We start from the raw sequence: 10,014 nt of genomic DNA, 5'->3' as shown, positions 1-10,014 counted from the left end.
TCATGATCATATGTATCCTTTTTTGGTGTTTTAGGTGTAAATAAGGAATGGGAGCACACGCCCGGTGTTGGATGACGGGCAAAGGGCAAGTCGGGACCTCATGCAAACTCTCCTCGGAACTGTGATATGGATTATAGACCTCATTGCTCTAAATTATCCACTAAGCATGCATTGTCGAAGGTGCTCTCCTCAAACTATAAAAACAGCGATATTATTTCCCCTCTGCCTTCGCAACAAGTCCGGCATCTAAACCCACTGGCTCCCACACGTCCTTTGTTTTCCTATTCTGTGCCCATACCACGTCTCCTTTCAGATACACTAACACGCCTCCTTTCCCGCTCGCGCTAGCAGTTATTCTAAATAGCGGTAGTCCAGTTTGAACATGTGCTTCGCGAAGTGGAACGATGAGTAGGCCCTCGTCAGCGCACCATTCTTCGAGAATATCCTTAAATGTGGGTTCTTCGATTTGTTTTGCTCGACGAGAGGGTTGAGGTGATGGCTCTTTAGGGACATGGTGTCTTCCGTGGATCTCTTTCTGGAGATGATGTTGTTGCTCTTTGCTAGATTTGGGTGGTGGCAGTTCTGTTTTCGCTTTGTCACCAAGATCAAGTGCTTGGTTCATCATTTCAAGTCCCCCATTCCACTCTTCAATGACGTCGTCTATAGCATTGATTTCTTCTGGTATCTGCGACTTCCACCACGTAAACCACTGCCCGACTTCTTCGTAGTTAGGATCAGAGGTTAACCAGAGGTGTAATATTGAGTGCCATTTGGGGAAGAATTCGGCGCAGAGAAGGAGAGCGAACACGTTTGGTTTGAAATAACGTCTCCATGCCATCACATCTTCGAAGGTTGTCAGGTCCTGATCTTGGGGGTTAACCTCGAAGTTTTCGCGTAAATGCCTTGCTAATCTGGGTAAGAGGTGATTCCTAAGAGCCGTATCAAATTCGGAACCAAGAACATCCTTCCACAAGTCGATATCCTTGAGTAGTCCTTTTCTAAGGTCCCACTTGTCCAAGACGCTGCGGAACTTGCGCTTTGTATCCGATAAAATGCCACTGGGCGCTTTTGGATCAGTATGATGGTCACCCAAATAACGTAACCAATCAAAAAGGAACCAAGGGAATTGTTCCGACGACTCGTGCCTACTTCCCCTCTTAGGTCTCCAACCTTTTATTGCGGTACTAAGTTTGGGAACAATGACTTGATCAAGAAGGTTTGAGAGGACAAATTCGGGCAGCATATCTTTCCAGGAGTCGATCAACGATGTGGCTGGGGCTGGATCCTGTACATTCCAATCATTGACAAGGGCAGAGCGAACGCGAGGTAGCCAAATAGTATAAAATAGAGTCTCGTATAAAGTTGTGGACTGCCGAGCGTGAAGTTCATACTCTTCGTCCGGGTCATGCTCTTTCGCATTCATAAGTCGATATAGTCGTCGAATATTTGAGACAAGGTAGTCTGGTCTGTTGAGTGGTTCCCATTCCTCCATAGATTGCCGGAAAAGAGGTTGGATAGCAGCAACGGCAATTTTAGGCAGCCCGTACTCAACAAGGACGTCTTGATATCGAGATTCGATATCTTCTAGGATCTTCGTTGTTTTTTCCCATCGATCATCAAGCGTATCCTCGAGGCTCATATTCTCCAAAGCCTGGACCGCTGATTTCAGTGACGACATTTGCTCAATCTTCTTCTGCGTCGTATCTATCTCTTCTGCTACTTGGGCTTTCTCGAACTCGACAAACTTTTTTCTCTCCTCGATGCTTTTCCATTCATCGGCGAATGCTTCCAGCTCATTCCGCGCTCTTTGCGCGATCTTGAGGGCTTCAGATTCCTCTGCGCTAACAAAGTCCAATTGTGTCATCAAGCCAGCTGTGGATGTTAACAGCTTTGGTTCCTTTCCCGTCGCATCAATTAGGGATTTCAAAACGTTGGGGATTTCCAGACCAGCTGTATCCGTTTCGAGTTCTCGCGCCGTTCTATACTTCTGTTTCGGAGCACCTCTGGGTGTGCTCGTGCCACTAGTACCTTCAGCCCCTAGCCTACGTGCTTCTCTCCGTTTCTGGCGCCTGGCCAGCACCTCATCTGAGCTGTCTTCTAAAACTTCGCCTCTTCTGGTGGCTTCACGTTTGGCCTCCTCTCTCGCCTGTTTAGACCTTTCTCTAACAGCTCCCAAACCGATACCCTGTGGTCTCAAAACATGTTCAACAGGATTAACAATACCCTGACCGGTTGCACCGAGACCCTGACCTTCGACGTAACCCATCTTTGCCATCATTCGGGCGGCAAAGGAGTTTCCGCCCATGGACGACGGCTTCCCGCCGGGGCCTGGTTTCGGAGAGGAGGTATTCTGGTTGCGCCATGACGGGCGATTCGCGGGCTTCGTGGCGGCGGGAGGAGAGGGGGATCTTGACGAAGCTGAAGCAAACTTCTGAAAGCCGAATGCAGGTCTGTAGTTCTCTTCTTCTTCAGATTCAATGTCGTTTATCTTTCGTTTATGGCCAAAGGACGGGCGATATGTCGACTCCATGGTTTTGTGGCAGCTAGTTAACCAACTACCACTGATTAAGAAAACATAAGCAGCAAGCTCAAGAGAAAGAAAAGCTCCGTCTTCTATCCTAGTATCATCGCCGTCCCATCAGGGGCTTCCTCAGGGCGTTGATTGTCTGCCTGCTGTCGCTGTTCTTCTTCATTCAAAAGAGTCCAGCATTGCCCCTTTGGGGAAGGCGGTATGAATTACATAAGCACATCATTAGATAATCGCAGGTGGGGCGACAATGACGTTTTGCCAAGACCCAGCTTACTGATGAAGGTAGGCACGGGGATTAGTAAACACTGACCATCCGCTGTTGCCCTTTCTGCCCGGATTTCTGAGCGACTGGCCGAACTCTGTCATAACATTTCCTTGAATCCTTCTGCCCGGGTATAAAAAGGTTCAATTTCTCCTGTATACTCGTATTTTGCTCTCATATAGCATTTCCTGCTTCATTGATGGTGCTGCGTCAAGAAGTTTCACATTCTGATTCTTAACGAAAAATTTACCGAGAAGACTGTCTCTCACAATCACGATGGCTACAACCGCTCTCCGCTCCTCGCTGCCCATCAGCGCTCTGCGTGCCGGCATCTCCACAGTCCGTGCCAGCAGAGCTGGCCTCTCAGGGATCGCTGGCTCTCGCTTCTTCGCTGCGAAGGCCACACTTCCTGATCTGCCCTGTATGTTTTGAAGTGCACCGATACCTGCTCCGAATCTCACTATGCCACTGTCACCCCTGTTGATCAAAGCCAGGGGATGCTAAATACTCCTCTCTTTCTTTCGAGTAAACAGATGACTATGGAGCTCTTGAACCCTCCATCTCCGGCAGAATCATGGAGCTCCACCACAAGAAACACCATCAAACCTATGTGAACTCGTACAACGACGCTGTCCAAAAGCTTGCCGAAGCCCAAGATAAATTAGACATCCAATCCCAGGTCTCATTGCAGTTCTTGACCAACTTCCATGGCGGTGGACACGCCAACCACTCCCTCTTCTGGGAGAACCTTGCCCCACGCAGTAACGGAGGCGGCGAGCCACCAAGCGGTCCGCTTGCAAAGGCTATTGACGACAAGTATGGCAGCTTGGAAGAGTTCAAGAAGAAGTTCAACGCGGCTCTGGCAGGAATCCAAGGAAGCGGCTGGGGCTGGCTGGTCAAGGATAAGCAAACTGGAGATATCATGATCAAGACCTATGCTGTGGGTGGACCTTTCCGGGTCTATGTTCTAAAGTTGGCGCTTCGTGGTTTTGAGCTGACAGTCCTTCTTCTTTTCAGAACCAAGATCCTGTTGTCGGACAATTCTCCCCTCTTCTAGGAATCGATGCCTGGGAGCACGCATACTAGTTAGTTCTCCCCGTCCTTATTCATTTTCATCATTCTCTTTCCCTGACTTATGGTTTCTAGCCTTCAATACGAGAACCGCAAGGCGGAATATTTCAGTGCCATCTGGGATGTTATCAACTGGAAGACAGTTGAAAAGAGATTTGCGTAAAACCGAGTAACTTAGGCCCATAGCTGGACTAGACGTCATCTGTATATTATCACACAACGGGTATTTAAACTGTCGGGCTTTGATTTTCAAAATTTACAAAAGGTCAAAATCTCTGGATGCCTTATTTGAATATGATAATAAAATCAATTTGTATTCGTGGGCTTAAACCATTAATTCTATGATCAAGGCTTCTTGAGCTAGTCATCAGTAGTAGCATCACAATATCGTGTCAGCATTATACTGCCAGCACTTATTCAGAAGGGCTCATTCCAAAGTACCAGAAGGAGTTCAACAATGCTGCAGGGGAGCTTAACATAGGGATATATTGTACAGTTGTAAGAGGAAGTAGCGCAAAGGAGGTCATCAATAGTTCATAAATAAAAAATAGTCGATAAGAATACAAGCACTCATGTAATTAGCATAATTTCGCATATTCGCAGCAAGTCATCAATAGTATGCGTGATAGCATTTTGTAGAATGTCATCAGAAGAGTCATGATAAACAAATACACATTCGAACAACAATCAATAAAGCAAGGCATCATTGCCAAGTGACAGAAACAGGCTCATAGTGTTAGTATTAAGGTTGCATGTTCATTGTACAGTGTGAATTTTTAAGTTAGTTGCCCGGAAAGTGGATGCCGAGAGCGACTTTTCATAGTCGAAGCGTGATTTGAGGTGCCAGGTTTAGGAGTCAACTGAACACTAGACCGATTTCTAATCTCGCATGCTGAATTTGGTCGCCCAGGAGGCTGAGAATTCAATCTCCCTGAAGCTTCGGAACCATTGGAATTTTTCGGGCCTTTAAACCAGGAGAAAACACTGTGCTGTGCACGGCGAAAGTTCTTGACATTCTCCATGCTGTTGGATGTGCGTGGTCTTTTAGCTAATTCGGCTCCTGTAGCAGAATGTAGGGAAAGAGGGCGATCTCGCGTCGTGGGTAATGGATCGAATTTTATACTACGACGGCGGGCGGTACCGGGCCGCTTATTTTGACTTCCACGATAAGGTTCTGTCTCTTCCGCATCCGGATCCGCAGAAAAGGGGCTGTTGGTTTTGGAACGACCGAAGATGCGGAAGGTGAAACGCCGGCGCATATCGTTTGGGTTCATTGAAGCCAGTCTTTTATGCCGAATACGACTAACAGGCGTCGTAGGAGGTCCAGCATTAGTCTGATCACCGGATTCATATGCTTCCGCGGATTTATAAACTTCTGGCTCCACGTCGGCCTGCTTGTCTGCCCGGGCAATATCATCGTTTGAGATGGGTAAGGCGGCTTCCAACCAATCCTCTGGAGACAGGATATGCGAATTTGTTACAGTTTTGTTGCGCGAAAACTGCGATATAGCCGAATCCGACATTGTCGACTTTATAGAAGCAGCATATTTTGGTGGCGTCACACTCGGGAGAGAATCGCCCTTCTTCGTGTCATAGTGACTTTCGTCGATATACATACCCGGGGGGGGTTCGGATAAGTGACGAGTATAGGTTGGGGGAGGAAACAAGCTGTTGAGTCGAGCGTTACGGTCGGCTGCAAAATCAGGATAATTCCAAGACTCAGCTCCGTTAAGCAGAGCAGTATCGGCGGTGCTAGGGCGAGTTGTTATATCTCCAGCCGATCCAGGACGACCCACGGAGGCCACACTGGTTACGGAAGAAAATATGCGTGCAGTCCCATACATGCTTCGCTCCTCAATGATGTTTGGATTAGACCGATTCCGAGGGTCGATGAAGGAAGTGCTCATAGTGTCTGGGGTGGGCGGTAGCCGTCCTCCAAAAGTTGCACTGTCTCGGGTGGGTGGAGGTTTTGACCCGGACGGATTACGTTTGGCTTCAAATGCAGCTCCAAGCGCTGGTTGTTTTCGAGATGAGCCGTGGAAACTTGGTGTTTCAGGCTTCGTAGGGGTCTGGTCGTGAGTGACCTGTAGAGGCGAATGGGCTGGGATCCATTGCTCAATCCGCGAGAACTTACTGCCAATAGCCTCATGATGTCTCACCGTTCCCGTGTCTGGGGATGGGGTAGAATTTTGGGAAGGTGTCATATTCGCTATCTGAGGTTGACCTAGCTTTATAGGACTTGGAGGCGGGTTCAAATCGCTGCACTCACTAAGAGCACTCAACCTTGGTGAATCCAATGCTTCCGACTCGTGGCCTGAAAAAATACTAAACCGCCGCGAGCTATTTACATCCTCGAAATATAGGCTTCGCAACGCACTTGTGCTTTCTGTCTGATCTTGGAGGAAGGACGGTTGGCGTCGCGTCTGCCGTAAAGAGAGGACGCGCGAGCGGCGAGACGTTGCGGAGGTTGTCCCTCTACGCGATGATGTCCTGTCCGGTACATCAATCATTGGTGCGTTCTTTGGCGTTTGACCCTCATCCAGAGCCTCGGTATATGGAACCGGTTCAATGATACGATAAGGGTGGGGGGTCGATGGCGCCTCAGCCCTTTCAGCTGCCATATCTTCAATTTTGTTTTCTAAATCGCATATAAGCCCGACTGCCTCATACAGGCCTCGATCTCGCCTGTCAAGCTCATTTTGAAGGTTCTGATTCTCTTCCTGTAATTCCACACGCGAGGCTTCTAGTTTCTCGATTTGCTCTTCCAATTCAGGTATTCGCTCCAGCTTCTTTTTCAAGGTATTTATATGTTCTATTCGGTGGACAATTTCGAGCTTCAAGTCAAATATTTCCTTGTTAATTTTCGATATGTACTGGATACAATTGTTAGTTTAAATCTGTCAACAATTTAGAGATACGAGCAGAAACACACCTTGTTCATTTCCCTGAGGCCCATGTCTGTTGGTTCTTTCAGGCCGGCAGAGATGGGGTTGTGAATGTTGTAGCTCTTCTCAGAAGTCGCCAAATTTCCTGACGGGTCTGCAGTAACACTTGGTGATCGGTCATTGCTGCCATGTTCTGATGAACCTGATGGGCGTGTACCACGAGCTGCGCGTCGTTCGTTGATCATATCTTTGAGGAGAGCAGAGTTCGGATTAACACCGAGAGGGGTAGAGCAAGCCCCTAAGCAGGTTCATTTCCAGTTAGCATTCTTCTTCCCATACAACAAGGGTCATTTCCAAGGTCAGATCTCACTCCGTGGCGTAATTGGCCGGTAGCCTCCTGGGGAAGAATGGCTATTGGACATGTCTCGGTAATCTGTGAAGGTGGTTAGATGGATAATTTTGCATAAATAGGGCTAACACAAGTACAACCTGCATGAACACCATTCACAGATGCCTTAGACACATGGAGAGAAGAACGCCTTGGTTGCCGATGTATGGTACGTTCCGGGGTGATTGATCCGCCTTTCTCACAATGACAGTTAGATCTGTGAGGGATGCTGATTTGGGTAATGGCGAGAGCTCACTCAGCTGCTTTCGACGACTGGATGACATCCTGGAAGGGTTGAAGTGCGCAGGTGGAGAGCCTGTGTTTATAGTGGACTGACGTCCCTGTTTGATTGAATCCATTTTTAATTGAGAGATCCGGCAGGTAAACAGTGAATGTCAAAACGCGTCCTTGTTCTTGATCACCTCTCTTGCAGTTTGATGATCATTCCGGCAGTTTCTAACATTAAATCAGGCCTTGTACGGAGTAAATTGCTTCGCTTTGTGTTGTGCAAGGAGCCCATTGAGGAATTGAGGATCGAGTGACAGGCAATTGCCGGCAGAGAAGACTGGAATTCGCGACAAAGATTCTTGCCTTGGAGGTGAGCGTTTTCCTCAAGAAAGAGGTGAAACACTCACATTCGCGAGCGAGCTGAAAATGCGACCGCAGACTTTCAGGGGAGACGGCAAGGAGGGGGATGATGTGCATCAACAGTGATAGCGTGTTTGCAGGGAGGCTGGCGAATCCCAAGCGGCGACGGCCATCCACACAAAGAGCTCCAACGCCGGGGAAATTTCCCTGCAACGCACGCTAAGTGCCGTCCTCCCCACTCCCAACGAAGCCCTTTCAAACCTCAATCGCTGGTGCGGTACGGGGTAGCAAACATCACCAAAGATTAAAGCGATGCGCCCATGATGTTGTTAAATTCAAAAACCTGCCCACACAGGAATAGAAAAGAACCACTGAATATTGTTATTTCTTGATTCTACTTTAGAAGACTCTTTACACAGTCAGTCTTTGGGGGGGGGATCGCAGCATCAATCATCGCTTGATGCGTCGTTAGCGCATGGTCCGGGCCATGCTAGCTAAGATTCAAAATTCCAGGGATCCCGCCGCCAGCCTCCCGAACCCTAACTCCTTGGTTCAGCTGCCATGCCGCCTATCAAGTTACTGTGACTTGCCAGCCAACTCGTGCGTTGTTCCCTGCATTGCCCCTTTCCTTTCTATCCCATCATATTGCTTCATATCCAACAAAATCGAGTTGTAATTCTTGCTATTTGACTGCTACAATGTCTCGAGTATCAAAGAATGGCCTTCAATAGAATAGAAATCGAATATCGTGGCTACAGTCGAGTTTCCAAACTATGCTGTAATCACAGAATATCATGCCAATATTGATGATATCATTGCTTGTATAAAAACAATCCCAGAGTACTCCGTACAAGCAGATGATTCTAAAGAAACACTAAACGAATGAAGACAAACCCTTTCAGATGAGAACTCATTACCAACGTTCACTATACTACCATGTGTCCTACCAAACGCCAACCATGTCATGCCTGTCATAAAGAGAATGATCTCAAGAAACTCATAAAGCTTAGCTACGCTACTTCTTCTTTGCCTCTCCAGCCCAGACACGGGCCTCTTTAGCACTGTCATGGGCAGCGCGAAACACTGTACCACTGTCCATCAGCCTTCTACTAGCTGAGAACATGGCAAAAGGTGCCTGGAAAAGAGGTATTTTGGAGACTTAGTCGCTACTTACATTGGCGTTCAGTTTCGTCCAAGCCACGCAAAAATTCAACTCCACCTCCCAGCGCCCCGGTTGGGTTGTGGGCATGATCCGCAATTTGCATCGCGCGCTTTTTGAAAGTCTACAAAATGAGTAGTCAACAAACGAGGGGAAAGGGGAAAGGGGAAAGGGGAAAGGGGAAAGAAGAGATGGACTCGTTAAAGGCTCCGCGGCGGGGACGAAGAAGCAGTCCGGGGTGCGTACATCACTAAGAATCTCTACCATTTCTTCTTCCTCGAAGAGTTGTAGTATCTTCACGCCCAGTCTGTAAAAATGTGACGCTAAAGATCGAAGGTCCACCGTCCGCGGATCAGCCTTAAGCGCATTCATCACCGGCTCCGACAGTGCTTGGGGGATATCCAGATTGACCAGCGGATTAGAGCCAGCCTTGGCTCTGTACCAAAAAAAAAAAAAAAAAAAAAAGATCTCAGCATCAACTCACGATCGAGACAGGAAAATGGAAGCTGAGGGAAGCGTACCCCACCGCAAGCATTACTCCCAGCCATAGGGGCACATCTAACCGTGATCCGGCCTTGATCTACAAACTCCGAGAGTCAAATTCCCTGACTTTGACATTGGGGCAATATCATTAGGCATGGCAAAACGCACGTCTTCGCCGACGTTCCCATCGAGAAAACCCAGCCCTGGTACCTCTAGTTCGAAAGTGCAGGGCAGTTTCTTGGAAAGCATCAGCGATTAGCCTCCTGCACCATTGATCCAGGGTAACTGACTTACTTGTGCATCAGTTAGAATTTCATCAATGTCGTAATATGCCATCTTGAGGAATTAAACGCCCTTCCCATGCCATCCAACGGCCTTCCAGAAATATGTGTATATAACTGACACTGCGCTGGCGCGCCAAGAGAAGAAACGCGATATCACGTGCCTAACCAACGCGATAAGTCACGACCGCGTTCGTTGTTTCTTGTGATGTCGATTGTACCCTACAGCTCCCGCTACAACGTAGCGGTGATAATGGGAGAACTGTCCCCGAGGTCCGACCGTCCGAGTGAAGTGGCATTCCGAGAACCCATCCACTCTGGACTCGATAGTTAGAGTAGCCTGCAAATCTCAGACTTTCCTGTGTCA

General features: G+C 48.1%; 4 protein-coding genes across 4 annotated transcripts; 1 reads left to right on the top strand and 3 right to left on the bottom strand.

The window, feature by feature from the left end:
* Positions 1-211: 211 nt before the first annotated feature.
* Positions 212-2,530, bottom strand: CIMG_01586 (G-patch domain-containing protein; the record flags this gene model as incomplete). Its single annotated transcript, XM_001247814.1, has 1 exon — positions 212-2,530. One exon carries the CDS (start codon positions 2,528-2,530, stop codon positions 212-214), a length of 2,319 nt encoding a protein of 772 aa, XP_001247815.1.
* A 323-nt stretch (positions 2,531-2,853) lies between these two features.
* CIMG_01587 (superoxide dismutase) lies at positions 2,854-4,133 on the top strand. Its single transcript, XM_001247815.2, has 4 exons — positions 2,854-3,213; positions 3,326-3,732; positions 3,810-3,877; positions 3,939-4,133. Exons 1-4 carry the CDS (start codon positions 3,069-3,071, stop codon positions 4,024-4,026), a joined length of 708 nt encoding a protein of 235 aa, XP_001247816.1. The 5' UTR covers positions 2,854-3,068; the 3' UTR covers positions 4,027-4,133.
* Positions 4,134-4,639: 506 nt separating this feature from the next.
* Positions 4,640-7,495, bottom strand: CIMG_01588 (uncharacterized protein; the record flags this gene model as incomplete). The annotated part of the gene is made up of 5 exons (XM_001247816.2): positions 4,640-6,736; positions 6,796-7,046; positions 7,119-7,181; positions 7,238-7,330; positions 7,393-7,495. The coding sequence occupies 5 exons, from the start codon at positions 7,493-7,495 to the stop codon at positions 4,640-4,642; spliced, it is 2,607 nt and encodes an 868-aa protein (XP_001247817.2).
* Positions 7,496-8,544: 1,049 nt separating this feature from the next.
* Positions 8,545-9,711, bottom strand: CIMG_01589 (DNA replication complex GINS protein psf3). The gene is made up of 6 exons (XM_001247817.2): positions 9,661-9,711; positions 9,535-9,603; positions 9,405-9,463; positions 9,130-9,319; positions 8,899-9,007; positions 8,545-8,807 (listed from the first exon to the last, which is right to left on the bottom strand). The coding sequence occupies exons 1-6, from the start codon at positions 9,700-9,702 to the stop codon at positions 8,740-8,742; spliced, it is 537 nt and encodes a 178-aa protein (XP_001247818.2). The 5' UTR covers positions 9,703-9,711; the 3' UTR covers positions 8,545-8,739.
* Positions 9,712-10,014: the final 303 nt, after the last annotated feature.

This window comes from Coccidioides immitis (genome assembly GCF_000149335.2).
Source record: "Coccidioides immitis RS genomic scaffold supercont3.1, whole genome shotgun sequence".
Classification (NCBI taxonomy): domain Eukaryota; kingdom Fungi; phylum Ascomycota; class Eurotiomycetes; order Onygenales; family Onygenaceae; genus Coccidioides; species Coccidioides immitis.
This window is presented reverse-complemented; position numbering and strand designations above follow the sequence as displayed.

What these genes read in the sequence shown, in the direction of transcription:
- CIMG_01587 (XM_001247815.2), top strand. Translation starts at nt 3,069, where the DNA reads ATGGCTACAACCGCTCTCCGCTCCTCGCTGCCCATCAGCGCTCTGCGT. An exon ending in CACACTTCCTGATCTGCCCT is followed by an intron (nt 3,214 to 3,325) that starts GTATGTTTTGAA and finishes TCGAGTAAACAG; the next exon opens with ATGACTATGGAGCTCTTGAA. An exon ending in TCATGATCAAGACCTATGCT is followed by an intron (nt 3,733 to 3,809) that starts GTGGGTGGACCT and finishes TCTTCTTTTCAG; the next exon opens with AACCAAGATCCTGTTGTCGG.
- CIMG_01589 (XM_001247817.2), bottom strand. Translation starts at nt 9,702, where the DNA reads ATGGCATATTACGACATTGATGAAATTCTAACTGATGCACAA. An exon ending in ATGGGAACGTCGGCGAAGAC is followed by an intron (nt 9,464 to 9,534) that starts GTGCGTTTTGCC and finishes CGGAGTTTGTAG; the next exon opens with ATCAAGGCCGGATCACGGTT. An exon ending in TGGTAGAGATTCTTAGTGAT is followed by an intron (nt 9,008 to 9,129) that starts GTACGCACCCCG and finishes CTCATTTTGTAG; the next exon opens with ACTTTCAAAAAGCGCGCGAT.